Source organism: Platalea leucorodia, assembly GCF_965183815.1.
Source record: "Platalea leucorodia genome assembly, chromosome: 2".
Taxonomy (NCBI): domain Eukaryota; kingdom Metazoa; phylum Chordata; class Aves; order Pelecaniformes; family Threskiornithidae; genus Platalea; species Platalea leucorodia.
Genome location: NC_138824.1, coordinates 75,864,382 through 75,888,651, shown reverse-complemented (window position 1 = coordinate 75,888,651; position 24,270 = coordinate 75,864,382). Strand labels below are relative to the sequence as shown.

At 41.5% G+C, this 24,270-nt stretch overlaps 1 protein-coding gene across 1 annotated transcript; it reads right to left on the bottom strand.

Annotated features, from left to right (window-relative positions):
* Window positions 1-1,466: 1,466 nt before the first annotated feature.
* XG (Xg glycoprotein (Xg blood group)) lies at window positions 1,467-23,243 on the bottom strand (the record flags this gene model as incomplete). Its single annotated transcript, XM_082336289.1, has 9 exons — window positions 23,181-23,243; window positions 11,680-11,721; window positions 11,283-11,339; window positions 7,413-7,448; window positions 4,753-4,818; window positions 3,784-3,840; window positions 3,072-3,110; window positions 2,666-2,785; window positions 1,467-1,483 (listed from the first exon to the last, which is right to left on the bottom strand). The coding sequence occupies exons 1-9, from the start codon at window positions 23,239-23,241 to the stop codon at window positions 1,467-1,469; spliced, it is 495 nt and encodes a 164-aa protein (XP_082192415.1). The 5' UTR covers window positions 23,242-23,243.
* Window positions 23,244-24,270: the final 1,027 nt, after the last annotated feature.

Below are 24,270 nucleotides of genomic sequence, written 5' to 3'. Positions count from 1 at the left end.
CCATTTCAAATGTAATTTAGGTAGAATAATATTTTATTTTATGAAAAGAGTACTTTTTCAGATGATCATAGAATCATAGAATCATCTAGGTTGGAAAAGACCTTCAATGATGTCTTTCTCTCAACAATTTAATAAACACAAAATCATGTTTACCTCCATCTACATGGAATTTTGGTAAGAAAAAGCATGCTTCACATATAAGATGAAGATAAAAACACGCAGATTTCCTCTATGCTTTAAAGAGTTGGCTAAAATCGCTGTGTTGCAGAATTACGGCAGTAAACTATTAGTTTTGCCAGTTTTCATCTGCGTTTCATTCATTGCTAGTATTTTGATTCAGTTAGCTAAATGTAGGCAGAGAGACTGGAAAATTGTTAGTTTTTGTTGATAGGTTTGTCTACATAAAGACATTTGTTAGCACAGCAAGACTGATCAGGAACAAGGGAAAAAGATGAACCAGCCTTGCTAGCAAAACTGTATCAACCATACCTCCGCATATGTATGAAGTTTAAAAGTTGGTGTGGCATAGATTTTATAGAACAAAGTGTCACAGACTCATTCTAAATGATTCTGAAAACTTTGTACCTATTTTCCCTTTACAGAAATTATGACTAATATGGTTCTTAAAAAAAACAGCCTGCCAGATTAACGCCTTTAAAGGCTGCTAGAGCAAGACCTAGGTTTTCAAGAAAAGAAGCAAAATTTACGTCAAATTCCAGTTCCTGAGAAGAGCTAAACACCATTTCAGTAATAAATAAATAAATAAATAAAATCAGCATGTGTTTCTCTCATTTTTATTTTTTTTAAACAGTGGTTTGTCAATGTACGTATTCTTTTCATGCTATATTTTAAAATTAAGTATGAATTTTCCATCTATAGCTCCCTTCACTTTGCTAGAATTCAGACATCTATACATAGTAAAGGCATTAAAATCTGTAATCCTTTATATGACTTCCATTTTTCCTTAAACATTATAGACAATGCAGAAATATACTAAAGAAACCCAACATGTATGAATGAAAACAGCAATTTCCTTATTCCTATTCTATCAGAAGCCTTAAGTATTTTGGCTAATTTTGAAAACAGGAAAAAAAAATTGTTCAGTGACTCAAATGCTCACAAACCAAAATCTTTCCATTTTTAGCTTATATTAAACTTGACTTCTTTGTTCTTCAAAATAACTTAACTTCTGAATCAAAATGCATACCCAACCTTTATGAATGCAGGTCGGATAGTTCAATACCATCCCCAGACATTTTAAACACATCTGTGATGACATAAAGCTCAAGGTGCGAGCGCAACGTCAGGTAAAGGAGAGTAGGATTGCAATGTCTGAACAAAACGTTCATTAGAGGAAGATTTTCTTTTGTTAGAATGATAAAGTAGAAACAAATTGTCAGATCTGTGGGCTGAATGTCACCAACCAAAGGAGCCTGTGATCGGAGGGCAACTCTTCTTTCAGAGGTTTACACTGTAGCCCCACCTGTAAAAATGAAGATTGAACATTCAGCATTTCCACCACAGATGCCCTTTGCCAGCTCTTCTGGGCTTTTTTTGCTCCGGTCCTTTTGGGGCAGCAGGTGGGAACCCCGTATCCCCAGAGACGTACAGACAGCCCTCCCGTTTGTCTCGCTCCCCGCTGCCAGAGGGCCACAGGATCACTGACCTGACGCTTTAGTTACACCCTGGCCATAGAAACAGAGGAAAATAAGTGACTGTCAGACCCTGAGGGCACAAACAGCCTTCAGGGCCCTGACCGGCCTCCCCCAGGGCATCCCGCGCCGTGCTCTGGCTGGATCTCCCCAAGCCTTCCCCTGGCGCCCGGCCACCAGCAGCCGCCCCGGAGTCCGCTATGGCAGCCCCAGGCTGAGGCTTTCTGAAGCGCCAGGGGATCCCAGATCTCTCAGAAATGCCTGCGAAGCTTCTCCACACACCTGCGTTTCCCTCATGTCTTAGTCGTTAGTCCCATTAAGGAACTAATAACAGGAATTAGAGGTTTAAATTGACCTCTGTGGCAGCTAAGGGCCAGGGCCAGGCTGTTCGGAAGAGCCGGGAGCCGAGGGCAGCCGCGGGGAAGCTCGAGCTGTCACCTCCCCGGCGGTGGGCACACACAGAGGGGCGATGATGGCAAACAGGCCCCATGGATGGGCCAGCCATCATCAGATGAAGACAAGGCCACCCGCCCGACCCAAGGCCAAGCCAGGAAACCCAGCCGGCCATCCGGGCTCATGGCTGGGGCAGGCGAGCGGGGATGTGGCACAGGCCGGGGAAGGAGGCCCACCCAGGCCGGAGCTGAAATGGGGGCCCCTGCCAAGGATACATGGGGATGCCCCAGGTGAGGCTGATCTGGGCCATGCAGGCTGGTTTCCACACACAGGGCCATGACAGTCAGTCACTTCTGCAGTGGCAGAGACCTCACGTCATGTAATTTCCTTCGTACAGTGACGTACATCCATCTTCTGGGCGTGTTATAGCTTCCTATACTTGTCCTTGATGAAGAACATTAATTACCAGTATCTCTACAGATCAGTGAGGTTGGTTAGGACGAGATTTTCAAATGCCCTCATCCCTGACCTATTTCTGCCCCCACTGAAATTGTTTCTAAAAATCCCATCTGCTCCAGCGCTAAATCAACTCGGAAAGGCGCAAGCCAATTTGGTCTTACCTTGTGGTTTGAAACAAAGTCTCTTGTTCTTATAAGCAGAGTAGGCCGCTATCGATCCAACAACTAATATTACAAAAGCAGAAATTATAGGAGACGTAACTCCAGCTATTAATCCTGAATCTGTGGAAAAAGAGATTTTTTTCAGAGGCACTGAAATGGTTTGACTTAAGCATATTCTCCACCAAGGTGTGCTTTTGCCAAACTATGAGAATTGTTTGGTGAAACACTGGAAATTCATTAAATAATAGAATTAAATGGACATCTAGAAATTATGTTGCATTACAGCTGGTGTGAAAGTGGCGTCTTAAAGCCTAATTTAGTATATGTACTACTTTTATAAGGCTAACATTTTCTTACTATTTTATGATGATCGGAAACAAATTGTAGAATAAATTATTTACTATACCCGTGTTTCCTCCATGATTGAAATGATGCTCCTCTTCTCCTGGAATAGAGGGTGAAGTTTCATCAAGAAATGTTTTTCATCTTGTTTTGAGAAAAAAATCTTTTACTCAGCAAAGTGTGATTTCCTACAGAAGGTGAAAGGGGGTGGCTCGGCAGGACTGTGAGAGAAGAGCTCCCCTTCCAGTCCTGACTGACAGCGGTGCTGGACAGAGGAATAACCATCCATCCTCCTGACACTTCATTTTTGGAGAAGAATATTGTCTTCTAAAAAAAGGATAATACTTAGCAGTCTACATCAAACTGATTTCACAGGGAGCGGAAGGCCAGTATACTCTGGCTATTCTCTACTGTCAATCAGGTGATTTATCAATAACTTAAGTCGAGATCATATGCCTGGTGCATCTACCTTTGGTTCTCGGCAGAAGCCCTTTGCTTTGGGACTGCCCTAGCTGAATTCAAAGGGATTGAGCCTGGAAGGGTCTGGCATATGCCAGAATGCTACAAGATCTTTAGGAATATGTTTCAAGTTTGAAACCGTGTTCAAAGCCAAGTTCAAAGCCATGGTTTGTGGAGAAGGATAACTAATCTAAATAAAAATAGCGGAGTCTTGTCCTATACCTTCAATGAAAAACAGATTACCACTAAAGCAAAACCAGCCAGCTTCAAGTTACAAGTATTAGGGAGAAGCTGCAAGGAGAATTGGCAAATACTACCTGCTATATGTGGTGGTAAAGGCTTCCCATCAAGGAGATCCGAGTCATCAAAACCTCCTGCAAGATAAAGATTAGGATTTCTGTTGCAAAATTATATGAACAATGGTAACCCCTTCAGCTCCTTTGTCTGGTCTTTTTGTAATGTACTAAGGAGGGGTGAGGGACCTTTGAAATCCCAGCTTTGACGTGGTGGATGGGTCAGGTGTCTTGCACTGAATGGTCACCTATCCAAATTCACCTGGAAGCTGGAGTACTAAAACTGTTGGTGTCTACTCAGTCTGCATCTGTTTGTATTGGCACCTGTGGGATGTGTGGGCTTGAGCTCTCAATAGCACAAATGGACATCTCAAATCCCAGCAGTACCTGGAGCAGGAATTCAGTGGGCCCTTTCCAGGAAAGACTCCAGAAGGACTCCAGAAGGACCTGTCCACGGCTCACCACTACCATCATACTAGAAGTTAATATGGGATACATGGTGGTAGCTGGGATGGATGTGCCACTTCTGCTTTATTCAGGTGGGTGTCTGGAACCACACTCAAAAGCAATACAAGCTTACATCCATCTCCCCAGTCCCACCTGTTGTATGCCCCAGGGCCACCTCAGATGCGCATCTTGGTATGGATTTGAACATAGGCTTGTCCATGCCCTGTGGCTAGATGTCACATTTGAGCCTTAGCATGGTTCAGTGTATACATATCCAAAATGAAAAGGCAAACAAGATGAGTGTCAGTCTCATGCCACTTAGGAGTCAACATCCCACATTTTGGGCAGACAGAAAAGCTTTATGGTACCAACACTAAAACTCAGAAAATCTTCTCAAACACTGGGTCAGGAACAGTGATTACAAAAGAGAGATGGAGGGAAGGGATGATAAAAACTATGAATAAAGAAATAAGAGAGTAAATTGTTCAAAATATCTTCTCTGAACAGCTCATAGTGCTAGATTTTCTTAGTAGAAAATATTCTTACCAGAATTACTATAGCTTCCTGGTCGTGGTGGAAGAGGTGGGTATAAAGGTTTTCTTGAGATGTCACCTATTAATAATTAATATTGTTAGATGGTTGGACAGGCAAAACTGAGAGCTGTAAATAAAGAGTATGATAACCTGAGATTGTATACCTATTTCTAATTTGTCCTCTGGTAAATTAAGAAAAGGACCTTGCCACTAGTTAAAAAGTGTCAAGCACTATATCAACAAATAGCTAGCTACTGAAACGAATTAGAAGGTGAAAAAGGAATATTTTCAAAATTAAAATGAGAGAAGAATTCACAAAAATGTTGAAGGAAAATGTTTCATGTATTTCTGGCAAGTGCTAATATTGTTTAATGCTGACAGCTGGGAAGCACAGTGTGTTACTGTAGGTGTCAGTGGTGCAGTTATGCGGAGCCAACAGAGAAGGTGGTGTTCTGGGCCGGGCAGGAGGCAACAGGCTATCTCTGTGCCATCAGCAGGTATTACTAAGATCTGGAGATTAGCTTCAGCTAACAGATGCTGAATTCATCTAGCACATGATGAATTTTCTGCTCTTGAACAGTGCAAAATGAACTCAGACTTCAGCTTTGTTGTTTAGGACTTTGTGCTGGTATTTGGCCCTAATTTTTGCCAAAGTATTAAGAAGAGATGCATTGGATAGAGTGGGAGATGTGATGACTAATAGCAGTTTCCAAACTGCCCATACAGTGCTGGAGTAGCAAGAGCTGACGCAGGTCAAAACCTGCCAAAGTTAATGCCCAGGGCTGTTGCTCTGCATACGTAGCGTAGGTCCCCTTCTGACATCCTTTCTTCAACCAGTTCAGTCTCATAGTTAACTGTTCTCATAGCCAGACAGTGAGTTTAGCTCTGAATAAATCAAAGTTAGGTCTCAGAAATAAATACCAATTTCCCTCCCTCTCCTTAAATCTTTCTTTCACCTTCAGTACATGCCAGATGCCCTTTTATCATGTTTTCTTCTTGCCTAGCTGCTAAATATATTGCTTCTGTTTGTGAGTAACATTTAGGTTCTGATTCAGCAAATTATTTAGATACATGCTTAACTTCAGGCGAGTTTACCCCACTGCAGTCAGTGGATTTTAGGTAGAGTCTTGAAGCTTTGCTGAATCAGACTTTGCCCAATTAATTCTTTTCAATAGAAGAGGAGACTTGTTCTGTCCCAGAACTGTGTGTAACGAACTAAGACTCACCGTGGCACAAAAGCAGAAAACTATCAATCCCATTATTCATTTCTATTACGATGCTGCTCTTATTCAGTCTTCTCTAAGCATAAGAAGATACATTCTATGGCATAGCTAGTGAAAAAATAATGTCTTCAGAACCACTGATAATGAGGTACATATTATTAATCCCATTATACCATGTATGAATGTCAATTAAGAACCTGAACTGGAAATGGAGCAAAGAAATAAAAACTGGGGGAAACATCGTTTGCCATCCTCTGAATGAAAAGGTGGGGTTTAGTGAAGATACTTAAACTATTCATTAATAATTTAATCAACATTCTAAACCCATCCTCTCATAAAAGTACCCATTAAAAACTTGCAAGAATGGAACAATTAGTATGGGCAGGAAGAAGTGACAGTATAAACATGGGAATTATAAACAAAACTAGATTCAGCTTTATCAAGTGTGGGAGAACATGTCATTCAAACACAGGCATGAAATGCCACAGGGGAACCTGGAAATGCGGAAAGCCCTGGAAAAGGGAAAGAACAATGCAAAAGGTATGATTCTCTAAGACTGAAATATGAGTAAACCAGACCACTGCGACTGGAGTCATAATTCAGAGGTTCTGTGCAATGGGCCGAGAAGTAATTTTTCTTTTGTGTAGCCTTGACTCAAATGGAATTTTAGGCTTTGATTCAATACTACTCGCATTTTAGATCATTTCTGTGTACAAGAACATTTCTAGATTCTTCACATCCTTGTTATACCTCTAAACACACTAAACAAAATGTGGTGCAAAAATTCCCAAAATCAAGGATTTCATATGTCTACACAGCTCAGCACAGTATGGTGAATACTTCCTAGGCCAGGTCTGGATGTTATGGAAATACCTGGAAGTCATAGCAGCTTACAACAGCTTGACTGCTTCAAGCTTAAGCTACGTCTTGTCCATCAGTGCTCATCTCTGAAACGTTCCTTCCCGCATTTCTGATTTGGGATCAGCAGAGCTACAACAAGCTCACACCTCTCTCTATCCACTGTCACCTCTGGTTCCTAATCTTAGGCAGACTTCAGGCAGCTGAAGGAACTACTGCCCTCACCTGTTGCCTTCAGCCTTCTGCCAGAGGCCCCCACTCTGCACCGTCACGGCTGAACGGGCAGGACATCCTCTCCCCAGCCATGGCTCTGGTAGCCTGGCGTGGCAACGTAAACCGTAGCTGACTTAGTTCACGCAGGCAGGCCAGCCTGCAGGCTCCCGCAGCTGGCAACCAGACACAGCCCACCCTGCTGTCCCCGCTCTGCACGATGGCCCCTGGCAAAAGGGCTGCCTGTGCATGAGCTGTAACGACTCCCATTACTACAGTTCCTCCTACAGTCTTGAAATCTCTTTTCACAGTTAGGCAGACTTCAGAAAAAGACTATGAAAACCCCCAACCATTATATTTGAGAAAAGCAGAGAGTACTTACCCCCACCAAGAGCATCTCCTAAATGCAGATCGTTGTCTAAAAATGAAAAGGAGGAAGATGTAGAGAAGTGAGTTACACACAGTTCTTGAGGGAAGTGAGATGTTAGCGTTAATAGAAAATGTACAACTGAATGTTTGACAAGCAGCTGTTTCAGGTCAGTCCCACAAATTCAAATAAGGTATTACACTTTTCTTGAAAACTCTTATAGAATTTAATATTTGCCCACACAATAATTGCAGATGATACAGTATTTTCTGTTCAAAATACAAAAGACTTACTTATTCCTGCTTTAAGTAAGCTCAGAATAAATCTCATAATGGAATTAAGATCAATACCTCTTTAATATATTTGCAAGTGTATAAATAAGATTAGCTATGTTAAGATATTAAAATGTATCTATTTTCTAAATGTTCTTATTTATTAACATTTATGTCTGTGGTTAAAACTGGTATATGCATGTTTGGCTCAAGTGTAATTTGTTGAACTGCAAAAACTGAATACCCGTTTCAAGAACAAATACTGGGAGGTAATAAACCTACTTAGGGAGAGAGAATTGAACCAGCTAGTTTATGTAAGGGTCACGATGACATAAAAATTTTTGCTTCAAGCGATCATATGTGCCTGGCTGAGGCTGGGTGATAGTCTGTTTTTCTTTGGCTGCACTATAAAGGTTTTAAAATATACTTAAATGTCTGCATGTGCACGCTATGCAGTGAATCAATAGGCTATTGCCATTCCCCTAGCACTGTACACATGTCTCACTGTACCTGGGATAGAATTTTCCTTCCAATAAACAATTTGTCTGTGAGGTGCAGGTGCATAAACAAGAGGAACTCCATTTCCAATGTGCAGGTGTGGATATGAGTATGTGGGTGATATTTTAGGGTGTGTATGGAATGACGGTGAGCTCTGAAAGGTCACTGAGTAATAGGCAGAAATACATTAGGTGGATGTCATAACTCCAAGGATCCCTTTCTTGCTCCTTATAAATGTGGAGTGCTGTAATGAATCAGAAGGGACAGCAAAATCTACATAAATTTTGATACCAATGCTTATTGCCATGGAAAATTAGATAGACACTCAATTAAACATATTTTTTTTCATTATAATTGTGTCAGAATTCCCAAACCCCAGGAAAATCCATCCAAATACATCACCGTGCAGAAGTCTGCCTTCATGTGTTCCTTATATCCAGAGGGAGTGAGAAGCTGCTTTTGCACAGTATCTAGTCTCATTTGTGTAACAACTCAGAAATGCTTTGATGTCACAAGGAAATCTGGCAGGAAAATAATCAAATTCATGACTCGGTTTATTCTTGTCAAGCCAGGTGTTGTGTCTGGCCAGCAGAGAGCTGCATTTCAAAAATACCTTTATGTGTCAAATACTAACACTGTAAGAAGCAATAAATTGCAAGCTGGATTCAATTTATTATTGAGATGAAGAATTCAGGTAAAATGCAGGGTTTCACTCTCGAGCGTTCGTGCAGAGATTTGTTGCAGAAATGCTAAGGTTGATATGAATGAAATACAAATGGACATGCATGTGTCTGTAGGGACCAGAAGAATCAGCAGAGCAAAGGACAGACAATAAAGGTCACCATTCCCAGCAGTAAAATTGAGGAATGTGTTGTTTCTGTCAAAACCAGCAGGCCTGTGCTCCGATAAGATGACAGCACAAATGGCTTGTCAGCAGAGGAAAAGCAGAAGGGCACTCTAAAGCCAAAGGCTGCAGCATATCACCTATGCCCTTACTTTTCCTGTTTGCCCACCCAGCAAATAGACTGGAGACATAGCCTGTGTACCCCAAACAAGCAAAACCAGACAGTGGGCAGCAACCTGGCCTAGGGTTCAGAGATGCTGTAGCAAGCAAGATTCTATAGGCAAAAGAGCTCTGCATAGTAGCTGATGACTCCTAAGGGGTATAAAAGATCTGTACATAAGCTAGCTTGCCATTTCTGATCACGAAGAACCACAGAGACACGATAAGGACTCGGTAGCTGGCGTAACTTGTCCAGTGTTGCACATGATGCTCACCAGACCACCTGAGCACATGCATCTTGGTGCACGTGAGTACGTGGGTTTGAGTGTATGGCTGAATTAAATCAGTGGCAGGATGAATGTGAGTGGGTAAAATCAACCCGTTATTTAGAAATTTTGTAAATAAACATCACCTTCTCCTTCCATTAAGTTTTGTGTTGAACTTTGTTACGCTAGATGGGAGGTGCCTACCAGAGAGCTTCAACTCAGGCAGAGGTTCCTGTGTGGGAAGTGATGCCCAGAGGACGTGGCCTGTACAGTAGTTGGCCCAAGCTCAAACAAAATCATCATCTCAGCCAGCCTCGTTTCTCAGTGATGCTGGCTGAATGAGACATAGAGGAAACCCTGAGGTTAAGATGAAGCATCAGGCAGATGCTAGGACATACTTTTGTATCATCTTTCTGCACATGTTTCCAAATCCAGTAATAGATTTTTAACACTGTTTTTTAAAATTAGTTTTAATTGCTTTTTGACTCCCTGCAGTCCTCTTCAGTGCTGAAAGAGATTCCAAAATGGTCTGGAAAACATGGAGTTCTTCATTCCCAAGAATTAGTGAAGTTGATTCAGATAGGGCAGATAGATAATCATCTGCTGGTCATATCTCTGAGAGATTTAGGAGTCCCTAAAAATCAAATTCCTTTCATCTGACTGAGGCAGCTTCCCTGTAGATATTGGCATCCCTAGGTTACCTTTAAACGTGACTGAGGACAGAGTCTTTTAGGGCACGATTCAAGTAACCTACTTAAAATGTCTATATTAGGATGAGAACAAATCCACATTTAGAGTGATATGAACCATCCCTAGACATGCTGATTTCTCTCCACAGACTAAAGGAAGTCAGGAGTTAGCTAAGTAGAGGGCAGTGGCTTAGCACTACTTTACAACAGACGCTTCTAATCTAGGCCAAATGCAGATTTTCTTTGCAAAATGGAGTGGGAAGGAAGAATGCAACCATTACAGGATTTAGTAGCTACCACATTTGCAAAATGCTGCCTTGTTTGTTCAAAGAGCAAGCCAGAGAATCGTGTGGAAAATGTAACTGCTTTCATGTACCTAAAGACTTACTGCAATATTTATCCAGAGAAAGACTGAAAGTTGTTGGGTGGACTGATGTTACCCAGCATTTCCTGATTCAAGCATTTTGTTCGATAGCCAGAAATTTCTTTGAGTGTAGTTTAGTTGAAAGATCTCTTATGTTGTCATGAAATGTTCCGTCATAAATGCATGTGTGGTTTTGTTGTTGTTTGGGGTTGGGGTTTTTTCACCAATGAGTGTTCATTGGAAATTGCCATTTGTCATCCTCAGGACTACAGCTAAAACCTTGTGGTTCTCTCCGCTGTTCAGAGCTTTTTTTCCCTTTCTGACACAGGTCTTTGTAGCAATCGGTACTAGATAATATTAAGTAAATACATGGGGAGAAGAAAGAATATCCAAATTCCTTCTGATTCTTTTCCAAGTCCGTTATCAAGCATCATGAATATTTATGTGAAAAGAAAAGATAATGGGAAAAAAAGTGGAAGAACAGTTACCCATTTTCAGCAACAATTACCCATGGTTATACTCCCTGGGGAGTTCAGTAGAGGCTGGAAAAGTGTGAAGATCTTCAGGAACTAAAATGCCATCAGTGGCCAGTCATGCTCTACAGCCTTACCAGAAGCAGTAACGACATGTAATTGGTAATTGTCCGAAAAACACTTACTTGACACACAGAAGACAGCTAGTATTCACACAAATGACCTCAGCTATGGTACGTTGGCAAATATGATCAAGAATCTCATGGGGGCAGTTTCTACATATCTAAAATCAGTTATGACCTGATGTCTTCATTACTTACTCAGCACAGGCCTTGTCGGTCTTCTGATCACTGTAGGCTTCCTGGTGATTATGTCCTCTGTGGGACACAAGGACACACCAATAAACAATAACAGCTTAAACTTTTTCAATTTATCAAAAGAAGGTATCTGCAAATCTAGAGAGCTGCATTCAATAAATCTTTACGTATCATGACAGAAGCTAAAAATGAAGGGATATGTTTTCAAAGCCATTATTTTTTTTGTTTTAAAGAAAATTTTAATTTTATGATAGAAACATTGAAATCTAACATTTCCCAGTTCTGTATATATTTAACTTAACTACTAGCCACTTCATATTCCAGTCCTCAAGGAAAAGAACTTAAGATTTATTACTGGGTCTAAATGCCATAGTAAAATAAGGGTAGGAGATTTACCTACCTGGATGATCAAGAGCATCAGCTAAATCAAAATCATGTTGACCTAGAAGGAAGGTGACAGAAGGAAAGAAACTAAGTCAGTGGGCAGGTTTCCATGACCTCCAGGTCTGAGGGCTCTGGACAGAGCCGGAGCACCAGTAAGAAGCAAAAGAAAAATCCATCCAAACAGGAGCGGGCGCAGAGCAAGCTGTCAGCTGTTGTCCCTGCGCCGTGCGGTCCTGGATGGCCGCGCGAGATGGGCGCATTTAATTCAAAGAAACTGTTTGTTCAGGTAGCGCAAAGAGAAGCTGCTCTCTCACGTTATCCATACTCAGCCGCTGTGCAAACATGCCTTTGAAGAGCACAGGTTGCCTGTTGCAGGGCACAAGGGCTGTTGCCAGCAGGCGGCTGAAAGTAGCATTCAGCACAGTACTTGCAAATGAGAATCGTGAGATGAGAACTTTTAATATTTTCATTACTGTTTTACGAGCTCAGCTTCAGAGAGCTCCTTTACTGGCAAGCCTGCCTTGTGATCATTTGTAACATGAATCAACTTTTTTTTTTTAATTCTTACTGTAACATGTGCCAGCAGTAAAAGATATAAAGATGTGTTTACCCAATTTAGTTTCTGCTGTACCTTAAAAAATCTGAAAGGGGAGAAAAGAACCCTTCCTGTTCTGTGTTAGGTGACAATGATGTCATTAAATGTCACAGCAGGGAAATTAGCATCCTGACCTTTGAAGTTAGCAGGTAACTAAAACTGGAAAATGTTTAAAATATATAAACTGAAGCATACGACTTTGAACTGAACAAACACAGTTATTCATGTGAGTTTTACTTTCCACTCTCTACAATCTGCCACTTTCCTTTTAATACACAGCCTTCATGAAACACCTCTTTGCAGAGTATGTATCCATTAGTTTTCATCCAGACTGAAACTTCACCGTCCTTGTGTTTGCACACCAAATACAAGATCAGCTTGTGCAAACCCGCAAAAAGTCATGACATGCCATGGCTTCCCCAAGCAGAAATGTTTTACTGTGCTCTATCGACTAAGCCTCTTGATCTGCATCTATTTATTATCCTGTCTAAAAGACTTAATACCTAACTCTTCAATTAAGTGTTTTTCCTGGTAAGTAAGTCTTGAACACTTCACAGCAAGAAAGGCATCGTTGTTCAAGCGGGGAAACTGAGGAAAAGAGAGGCCATCAGAGGTTCTCCAGCACGACAGTGCTCTGAGTTCAGCTCAACCCTCTCTTCTCGACAGGTGATGTCTGTCTTCATGGCATTCTTCACAGTAATTACTGTTCCTGAATAATAGCTCTCAGCTGTGTCAAAGAGCTCCTGGAAAGATTAATTATCAGTGGTAAAACACTGTGTGATCCTCAGATAAAAGTCAGCGCAGAAGCATAAAGTAGAAACGTTTTGATTCCCATGAGGATTTTCACGTAAGTCTGCGAACTTAATTATAGATGGTGTCTGACGGAAAAGATAAAACGAGGCTGGAATGCAAAACAGTGAATGGCTTCTAAAGCAAAACTGTCCCTATAAAATATTATGACAAACCTGTGTTTGGAAAGGAAAAGCAGATAACAGCATAAAGCTTTCCTGTTAATGTCATTAGAGTAGCATTCTGTCTCTTCTTTGACCTGATCTTGGAGTGTCACCTCGTCTGACCACTCTCCTTCCCCTGCCCTGGCCGCTCAGCCAACCTAGCTAAGTCCAGTAACCTTTGGACTGGGTCCTTAGGTGGAGGACATTCCAAGACTCTGACAGGTTGGTTTTTTGTTTTTCTTTTTTTTTTTTATATGAATCCATTAAAATACCTAAATACATAAAATTGACAAGTGGCTTCCTCAGAAGATATTCCCTGCCGGAGCCCTGAGGACATCACCAGCCCTTACTCGCCCTGAGCCCCTGCCCGTGGGCTGTCACAGCCGTGCTGCCACCCGGTCGTGGGACCATATGATCCTGATGCAGATCCCTACCTGCAGGCTGACGTCCTGGCATTGCCTCAACTTATATGGTCAAATTATATTTTTCTGAGGCATTTCTTCAGTGCCAACAATACAAGCAACTTAAGTTTGACTGTCTTTTGATTTTGTCCTCTGGGTAAATCTTCATTCTTGATCAGCATCCTGAGTGCTGAAGGAGGCTGGGTGACCTGAGCCCTGCTGCTGCAGGATACTGCCGGCAGGATTCAAATCATTTCTCATCAGAGTGAGTCATCAGAAATAATTTTGTAACACCGAAGAGCTGTTGGCCAAACAGTGTACAGTGTACAGTTACTGTGTACAGTTCTGGTCCCCGCTCTACAAAAAAGATGTGGACAGGCTGGAGGGGGTCCAGAGAAGGGCCACCAAGATGATCAAGGGTCTGGGAAGCCTGCTGTATGAGGACAGGCTGAGAGAGCTGGGCTTGTTCAGCCTTGAGAAAAGGAGGCTTAGAGGTGATCTCATCACCATGTACCAGTACTTAAAGGGGAGCTACAACGAAGATGGAGACTCCCTTTTTACAAGGAGTCACATGGTGAGGACAAGGGGTAACGGGTACAAGTTACTCCCAGGGAGATTCCAATGGGCCACGAGAGGAAAATTTTTCACAATGAGAACAGTCAACCATTGGAATAATCTCCCCAGGGAAGTGGCTGACTCTGCTACACTGGACATGTTTAAGACTCAGCTGGACGTGGTGCTGGGCCATCTCGTCTAGACTGTGCTCTTGCCTGGAAAGCTTGGACCAGATGATCCCTGAGGTGCCTTCCAACCTGGTGTTCTATGATTCTATGATTCTGTGAAACCAGCTCCTTTGTTACAGGTCCTGACACGCAGGAACTAATGATACGGAAAGCAGCTACCAAGGTCCTAATGCAGTAAAGAGAATGTGACAAAATCGTCTTGTGAAGGAAGACTCTGGAAAACTTTGGGGTACAATATTCCTTTGAAGTTAAGGAAAAGGAAAAAAAAAAAGGAGGAGGAATCTAATCAAAAGAGATTATGGAATTCAAACAAGATGGTGCAGATGCTTCCAACTGCATGAGAACCAAAGCAAAACAGCATACTGAAACAGTTACTAACATCTGCCCTTGTCCTGGACAATACCAACATTTCCGTCTCCTTTTGTATGTCTGCTCTGTTACCGAAAAAGTGGGAAAAGGCAAGAGGTGTTCTTTTGAGACAGCAAGGGAGAAATAGAAGACAACTACAGAAATTTTAAGAAGAGAAAAAAGAAGCCTGAAAATCCCCTGCAGAAATTATTCAGATTGATTTTTTTTATTATTATTTCTTATGATAAACCAAGTAATAAAATAAACAGACACCAACACAGAATGACTGATTTGGAGTAAGACAGGAATCTACACTGAAATCTCTTTGACTGTGTAAATATAAACCTTGACAGATGGGCAGATTGTGTGTGGACATCTGTGCGGCATGGTAAATGATATTCCAATAAACCAAAAGATTGGTTGGACTTCCATCCCGACTTCCTCCAATAATAACATCAAGTGACCACAAGGAGTAAGATTTTGTGGAGCAGAATTTTAAATGCTCATTACCATTTCTGAGACTGCACGTAGACTTTTTAAGAATCTAATTTGGGAGGATAACAGATGGTTAAATAGCTGAACAGCCCAGATTTCATCTGCAAAATGGTGGGTCTAAAAACAAAAACACATTAGAGACTCAGAGAATATTTAGCTCAATAGGAACTGCAGTCACTTCAGGGAACTCTGAAGATAAATGACAACGGAAATAAATTAGTCAAGCTTCTTCACAGAACAAACAGACTGAAAGAAATTCATTTTCCACATGTAAAAATGGCCTTTTTTTTTGGACCAGCTTCCATAATAGAAACAGCTGGAAATATACTGATGAAAATGAGAATGAAAAAAATTTTAGTGGGGAGAAAACAGCTTTGTTCCTTAGGGGATTTTTATTTGTTTGGGGTTTTGTGTGGGGGCGTTTTGTTGGTTTTTTGGTTTTGTTTTTGTTTTTTTTTTTAACCTGGATAAAGTTACAAAGAGATTTAGCTATGCAGGAGGTATTATCTCAGAGTTATCTCTGTTATTACTGCTTTGGGCTAGTATGCTATTTCTTGGCATCACTTCTAGCTTTTCTTCTGGGAGTATCCCTGGTTTTACATAGAAATAAAATTATTGTAATAGTGGCTTTTGTTGGGTGGTCCACAACGATTCATAACAGAGAATTTGAGAAAATGCTTATGAGCTCCTTCCTGACACCACAGAACAGTCCTTGTCTGCAAATGAGAAAATGCTAAGCTAAGAAAGCAAGCCTTCCAGATGGATATACAGTTTGTATCGTGAAAGGACCAGTTTTAATAATGTTTATACTAGCTGCTCAAACACAATGAACTATACTAACAGCAGGACTTTTGCTGGCACTGCCAGCCTTATCTGGGATGTAATTCCCTCATCTCCACCCAACACATGTAGCTGTGCCTATAAAAATCTGAAGTGTAGACCTGGCCTAAATAGCTGACAGTAGACTTTTCTGTAGCAGCCAGTCAGGGGAGAATAGACTCCATAAAGCCAAGCATCAAAATATAGTAGCTTAAATTTCAGAGTTACTGCATTTATTTTTACAGGCATGATTCTTTTGGGTAGGACATCTGCTTTCAGCTAATGCCCATACTTTCTATGTAGCCTTTTAAATATAATGTGTGGAAGCCTGGTGATATAAAATCCTTATTAGTCCACGTGCTCTACTATGGAGACTGTTCCGGTTGCTGTTTGCCACAAAAATATTAAGCCAGCTTTTAGTAAGTTCCCTTGAATATCAGATACATCCTGCTGAAGGATCATGGAGCTGAGGTCGTCTTACCCCACCAAGGCAGTCCCCTGCAAAGTCATGTCCTCAGGCACATGCACATTTAATGTTCACAAACTTTTGCCCATGTTAGTTTTCTGAAAATGTGACCCAAATATCCAGTCACTAAAATGCAGGCAGCAGCATCTTTTGCCTGTGATTGAATTTGTGACCTAAATGTTAAATGAATCCATCACCCTTTAGCTGTGAGCTGATTGATCACGAGGGTCTGAGATCCCACGGTTTTTGAGGAGGATTTACGAGGAACAAGGCTTGATTCTGCAGGTGGATGTTACCTGTTTGTCATTACGACTGTACTCAGAAGTTTTCCTGACAAAAGGCTATCATGGCATCACTCTGCAATTTTTAACCTCCATAAGTAGTCTCAGTCCTGCACTGGATCCATATGAACACAGCTTGTGGCCATTAAAATGACACACATTTAAATAAGACAGTGTGAATATTGCTAAATGAGAAGCAGGTTATGCAGCAAAGAAAATTAACTTCTCAGGCATTTAATATGCATAGTCTAGTATTAAAAATGAAGCTAAGATCCATGAGAAAATGTGTCTATATGTGTATATACATGTGTGTGGACATATGTCTTAAATGCATACATGCACATGTGTGTTAGATAAATCATTTTGTCATTAATATGATTAAATTAATGGGCTTTGAGTGCATTGCTAGCAGTCATATGATTGGGATGAGATTACCTGTGTTACAAACAAATTAGAAGCAATTAACTTAGAAATGTGAGCTAGATAGAAAGGGAAAATAAGTTGATTTTACATTATTTAAAAACAAGAACAAAAATTATTTCTTCAGTGTAATTAAATAAGAATTGTTTTGTGAATACAATGAGCTTAAAACCTTATGAAGCTGGCAGAGACTGAGGAAGAAGTGGGTGACTCACAAATGAGAACAAAAATTTTCTAAAAAGGAACAATATGTTACTGAAATCGCTTGTGGGACCCATTTTATGTTCTTTTTAGCTGAAATGGTAAGTTATTCTTTGTATAGATAATTTCTGATTATTATACAATCATGAGACATATTTTCCCTTTAATGAGAAAATAGGATGTATTCTCCTAGGTGTGTGATTCAGAACATACCCATTTACTGGTCCAACTTTGTTCCGGAAGGAATTATGTTTGTTTAAAGGAAATTACTCATGTAAGAAAAATTGTGGGAGAATGTAAAGGTTTACGCCCCAGAGTGGACAATTTGGGCAAAATCCCAGTGAGTGGGTACTATTTCTTTGATGTAATACTCTCATGATCTGTATTTCTGATGAGGTTACTGTAGCTTTTTTTTCCATCATGGCTCTTTCGTTCCATAAACAATGATTGCCATTGCAACCCCTTGATGTTGGGGTGGAAAATGAGTATGCTTTAAAATCTGTAATTAAGATCTTAGTTCCAGTCCACAGACCACAACATATGGACCTGATTATTGGCTTCATGTTTTTTTCCAGGCTACTTCTGTTTATAGTTTGAGTTCAAGGTAAATGAAAAGGTCTCTCTCACTTATTCATACAAGAACACATTTAAATAATTACCAGCAAATAAGATGCACTAATAAAGCAAGAGTGGCAGTACTGCTTCAGGTCTGTGCAGCATGGTCCCATGAAACATGAAAGAAAATCTAGTTCGATGGTGTTTGCTTTGCTGTGCTCAAACAACAGCTGTTCAAAGGTAGCTGCTGTTCTTTATGATGTGATAGGCCCTGCATACATAAAATGAAAGGTATATAATTTTCTATATTTTGCTTCAGAGTGAGTGCAGAAGAAGCTGGTGTGTGCTGTAGAATTACAGGCAGAGCAAAGGAGTTGGGAACTCCGATGAAGCAGCACCGTATGCCTGCACATCTTACTGTAACTCAGATTTTCAGCTTTGTGTCATGAGGAAGCGGAGCTCAGGCCATGGCCTGGGCTGTTCAGCCAGAACTTCTCTCTGTCCCTGTGTGGTTTGTGAAGCTGTCAGCCCTTTTCGGCCATTTGGTCTGAGAGCGTCGGGCTTAATGACGGTCACGTTACATGAGAACTGTATGCGTAGGTAGGCTCCAACGAGAGACCTATATGAGTGTTCCTGCTAAAACCCTATAGCGTGGCAGAAGCAACAGCTGTGCTGGGCTCTCTGAGTGACCGCTCACTGCCTGCGTACCAGCTGGCTAATCCACACTTTCCCCAGCTGGCAGTTTAGCGACAACAGAGGGAGCTGAAGATAATGCAGGGAGATGCCAGGCTTTGCATTTCTGTTGCTCGCAGAGTGTCTTTTAATGTTCCTTATCCCACCTTCATCGCAAGTACACTGGTAAAATACACACAAAATACCTTTAGCTCTTCCATATAGGTAGCACAGACCTCAGCAGTGCTATTCTGTAACTAACATCGCATTGAATTTGTTTCAGAAATTCTGTTGTGTAACTAATCCTGTGCCCCCTGAAGTCACAGTAGCCCATTGGCATAATTATTTGTATTGCTTCCAAGGGGGTTAGTAATACTGCCAAGTCAAAGTGGATGATCAGGGCGTTTCGTATACACGCTTTGCTTGTGTGTTTAAGATGCAAGACAGCAAAAAAGCAAGGCCTGCATCTTGTCTGTTTCATACCACTAGGAATGTGTTTCCTGGAAAAGAGTAATGCTGGAAAGAGTTGCTGGACATCAGCACGCAGGTCTGTTCGGCAACAAAGACTCTGCAAACTCTCAGGAGCCACATCTCATCTTATTTGGACTAAATGAGAAAAGCAATTAGGCTCCCTTTGCAGAGCTGAAGAAGCCTCTGCGCATGCCACCGGAGTGCACAGAGAAGGCTCTCTGAATGACCCTGGGCAAAGGGTGATGGAGCATCAGTTGGTATCTGAACTTCAAAAGCAGGAGACTCAGAAGAGGATCTGGCGGCTTAGCCTTCAGAGGGAACAGAAATCAAGGGTCGTGGCATGCAGAATGCTCTGCAAATCTGGGTTGGATTTCTGAACAAAGAGCCAGCCTTCTTTTAGTAACCACTGTGCTCAGGAAACAAAATGGTCTGTGCGATCTTTGTGAATAGAAATAGGCATCCTGGTTCCTCCACCACTGATGTTATAAGACCTAGAACGTAAGGAGGGACTTTGCTTTAATTTGTCTGCTAATCTTAGTGCTTACTCTGGTCTTTGTTTTCGTTTAATCTGGAGCATTGTTGCCCTTTGAAAGTATTTTGCTGTGACTTAGCTTTTTAAATAAATTCCTCAGGAATTAAAAAATGCATTGATGACAGGCAAACCTTATACAGTGGAAACGGGACTGTTATATTTTCATAACCCATTCAAGCCCTTTCTTTTAATTGGGATGGCCTATTTACCTTCGTGAGATATTTTACTACAGATCAGATTTTAGACAGTATTTTCCCATAGCATTCATAGATGTCAGCCCCCCTGTGGAAAAGAAGGAAGACTGATCAAAACAATCTGAATCTCTCTCCTCCTAACCATGAGGCAAAATGCCACAGAAAGGCATAGTTTTATTGATTTTTAATCTTGAAAGAATTATGACATTTATTTGTTCATTTATTACCCTCAATGGGATGGAAGGGGATTGACAATCGCTGATGCAGACGAGGGAAAAATACATACTGAAAACAGGCAGTTTGGGCACTGCTACCAGGCTTGCAATGTGGCAGCAATGTTTGAAAAGTGAACCCGAGAAGCTGAGCAACCACGCCGGTTGTTAGCTCTTCCCAAGCTCTGATGTTGCAACAGCTCTGCCGTTGTTAGTGTTTCAACCAGTTCAGGTATGTCTGTTCATCAGACTGCAATCACACCCTTGGATGATAGTGCTGACATGCCTACAGATGATAGCAGCTCTGGTATTGGGACCGAAATAGTTTTGGCACCCAGCAACAAGAGAATTCATTGTCTGATGTATCCCTGCTGATACCGCAAGGGCTTTGGCCGGTCCACAGGGACCTCACACGGAGCGACAGCGAGGACTGGAGCTTGATGGAGCAGTATAAGAAAAACAAGACTGTTTTTCATCTCTCCCATTCTGTCTTTTAACTCCAACGAAAACTACATTATTCATAAAACTAGTTCATATAGTGTCTCAAATCCAAACAGGTCTGTAATTTTCTCCCCATGAAGTGCCTAGCTAATTAACCAAGAATACAATTAGTTTTGAGTCAACATCTTTGTAAGCCTTAGCTGGACAGTGGTACATGATTTACTGGCTAGCAATAAATGCTGTTCCTCTTACCCGCATAGCATGCTGTATTTGATGCAGTAAGGTTTGTGTGTCTTAAACATCATCAACCTTTGTGCTATCTTTGTTACTGAGTAAACATATGATCTATCAGTTGGTCTTAAAGACCATGGATATGTATATTATATCTATATGGGGAACCTGAGGAGCATTTCTGAGCAGTCAGGTCTGAGTGAGAGTCTCAGCTGCTTTCCAGCTCCGTATGAGAGAGCCCTCAGGTTGCACTGCTGCCCTGCTACAGGTACGCACACAGGTGTACGGCCCAAATGGGACCTGCAGTATGTTTCAAACAGGTGCGTGATCCCAGTTACTGGGGGACTAGGACCTAACCTGTGTCTTACCACACCCTAAGTGGGCAATGTAGACACAGCCAAAGCTGGATGACCACAGGTCTGCCAAGCCACAGTAACCGATGTGGGATGTTAGCGTGAACTTCAGCGGAAGAAGTTTCTGTGAAGTTTCTTTCATTTGGGTTGGGCTAAAAGCCACTCAGACAGCTGTTGCAGCTCAGCTTATGTGGGAGACCTCATGTAACCTGCATAAGCTTGGAAGTAACAAAAGCCAAAGAGTGTAGATAAAAGTATGGAAGACTGCAGTGAGCATGTAAGATTCTGAACTATACCAGGTCCCACTTTCTTTGTGCAATGTGGTCCTTGGTTATGCCGCACTTCTGTTGAGATGTGTCCATCAAGGTAGTCTAGCCAACTAACTGAAGATAACCGGACATAAAGGAAATGCTAGATGGTAAGGGGAGCGACGGGATCTGGCCTGGCTGTGGTGGGACAGTAGTGTCTAGAAGCTATCACAGATGGTTGCAGCTTAGATAAGAACTAAGGCTGCATATAAAAAGGTGAATTGTTCCGTAGGCATTCCTATCATAAGGACTTAGACCAGATTTTCACCAGCATGGCCAAGCCTTTCTCATATCATGTCTTGATTAGGACTGAGAAGTGGTTCCTGTAAATGTCCCCTGAAACATGGTAAATACTTTGATGATAAAATTCAGTGGATGTTGCCATAGACTTAAAACAATTCGTTTTGCTTTTCAAAGTGGATTGAATAGTTTCCACAGTCATAAGACTGTGCCCAAAGCCCACAGCAGCTTTCACCAATGATTTCTTCCCCAAAGCAGGGCCTGAACTGGCTCTAAATTACCACATGTGTACGACAAGAACGGTTAGGCTGACTATCCTTGTAATTAAAGTAATAGAGCGTATGGAAATTGGCTTGCCTGTGCTCAGATTGTTTGAACAGAAATATTCAACATAAGAGAGTCCTCCAGAACAAGAAAGTCTGGATGCCAGTGATGAGACACTGTGTGAATCATTGCTGTTCACAACATGCTACAGGGCAAGCCAGCGCAGTCCTATCGCTCTGCTGTTTCTATGCCATGTTACTTGCTGAAGACCTCAAAATAATTCCTCTATTTGTTAAAATGGAGCTATGGCACTAATTTAAGGCAAGGTTTTTTCACTGCCCATCACTGCAAGATCTCCCAAGGACTCCATTTAAAGCAGGGGTGGTGGGAAGATGGGCAGCAGCAGCCATTTTGGAACTAGTGGTTAATGACTGATTTCCTCCTGCTGTCAGACACTGCGCTACAACTTTTTGAAGTAATGTTAATATACAAAAAAGAAAAGGTTACAAGTACAGTACATGGCAGATGCACACAAGGATGATCCTATGTGGTTTGATGTCAAAAAAAGTTTTACGCAATGTTTTGCTACAAGAAAATTATGTTAGACTATAGAAAAACAACTCAATATGGAAGGACTACATTTTCCCAACTGCTATTCATTCGTCAAAAAATATGTACAAAATGTATTCAATTCTTCATTAATCCTGCATGAAAAAAAATTTGTATGCTTGTGTGTGGATTTTATATATTCAGGAATATGTTGGCTAAGGTTAATAAATTATTAATTTATAATTATTAAAGCATGAGCACCAATATGAAAGCATGACCATCCTTAAACTGAATCAGAATTTGTTTTTACAATATAACTAATATGTTTCAAAATATCAATAACCAAGAAAATCTCTGAAAACATGAACTTAGTATTTGACTAAGGATCACTTTGGAAACTTTAAGTTCCCGTGGAAGCTCTCACTTTACAGCTTCCATTTAAAAAGTTTATACTCGAGTCCAAGCTTGTGAATAATTTTAGGCAAGCAACACTAAAGAGAAAATAAGAAATTATAACAAACAAACTCCAACTAGCATGACTATTATGAGCAATCATACAAAAGACATATATCTCTCTAGAAACTGCAGAAGTACTTATCTAAACACTCTTGAATGCTTCTCATGAAACAGTAGCAACAAAAATAACACCAGCAAGCATTTCTAAATCAACAAGCATATTTTTTTAGAGGTTGGGGTTTAGGTTTTGGGTTGAACTTTTTTTTTCATTTTTAATAATCTCGCCCCAGAAATAAGCCAAGGCAAAGGTCACTTACCTCTTACATGGATGAGAAGAAAGCCAAGGCACAAAAGAAGGATACTTCTGAATTTCCCCATGGCCTTCTGTGCAGCGCCTTGATTGCACTGGTTGGTTTTTTCCAAGCGATGACGGTAGATGTGGCAACTGCAGTCCCAAGGTTTGAGGGAGATGCTTGGAATCAGCAGCTCTGTCCAAACAGTTCCCTCACCATCACACTCAAGCACCGAGGCAGAGAGAGAAGTCCCTAAAAACCTCTTCTGGTCCAAGACAAGTAATGAAAGCAGACAGCCCCTCTCCGGCGCAGCCGTGAGCAGCACCGTAGGTGCCACCCGCCCTCTAAGAAATCTATTTATCGCCCAGGCAGGGAGCGGGAGAGCCGGGGAGCCAGCGGCAGCGCCCAATGAGGAGGGAGGCAGCGCGCCCTGCACCCTCCTCCTCCCCAGAGGGAAAGCCAACCTGTCTGACAGCCGCACCTCCAAAGCAGGGCGAGGTGCTGCGGGAGCTCAAGTAGCTTGAGGGAGGAGGCCGGCCTTCTCTGAAGCGTACTTGAAAAAAATCTCTCAGGTTTACTCAAAGCGTTGCTTCCCTGCTCAGTTTTTAGCTGAGCAATAGCTGCTGATAAAGGCAATCCTGCCAGAGTCCTAACCGCTAACTTAAGCCGCCGAGTGAGGGAAGCGGAGGCCAAGAATCTGCTTTGCAGAGGCTTGGGAATTGTCTACAGAGGGATGACAAAACCCCCTGATTTTATAAACTTAAAACGTGATGTCAGACTACTGAACTGAAGCATGCTCAGCTCCCTGGCAGATGCTTATCTTCACAAAGTAAACATTGTCTGTCATGATTTTTTCCATTGATCTAGATTTATTTTTAAATATAAATATCCATGCATGTCCTACGTGGAGAGAGATCTCAGATAGCGCCGAGCGTGAGAACACAAAGCTTTGGAAAATGAGCAAAACTTATGCATCCATCCATACATGAACATACCTTAAAATCACTGATGTGATTTCAGTCCAGTTTTGTCATAGCCCCTCTCTAGCAAACGTGTGCCAGTGCGCTTGTCTGTTGAACTGGACTGCCACCATCACACAGGCGCCCGGCGCCAG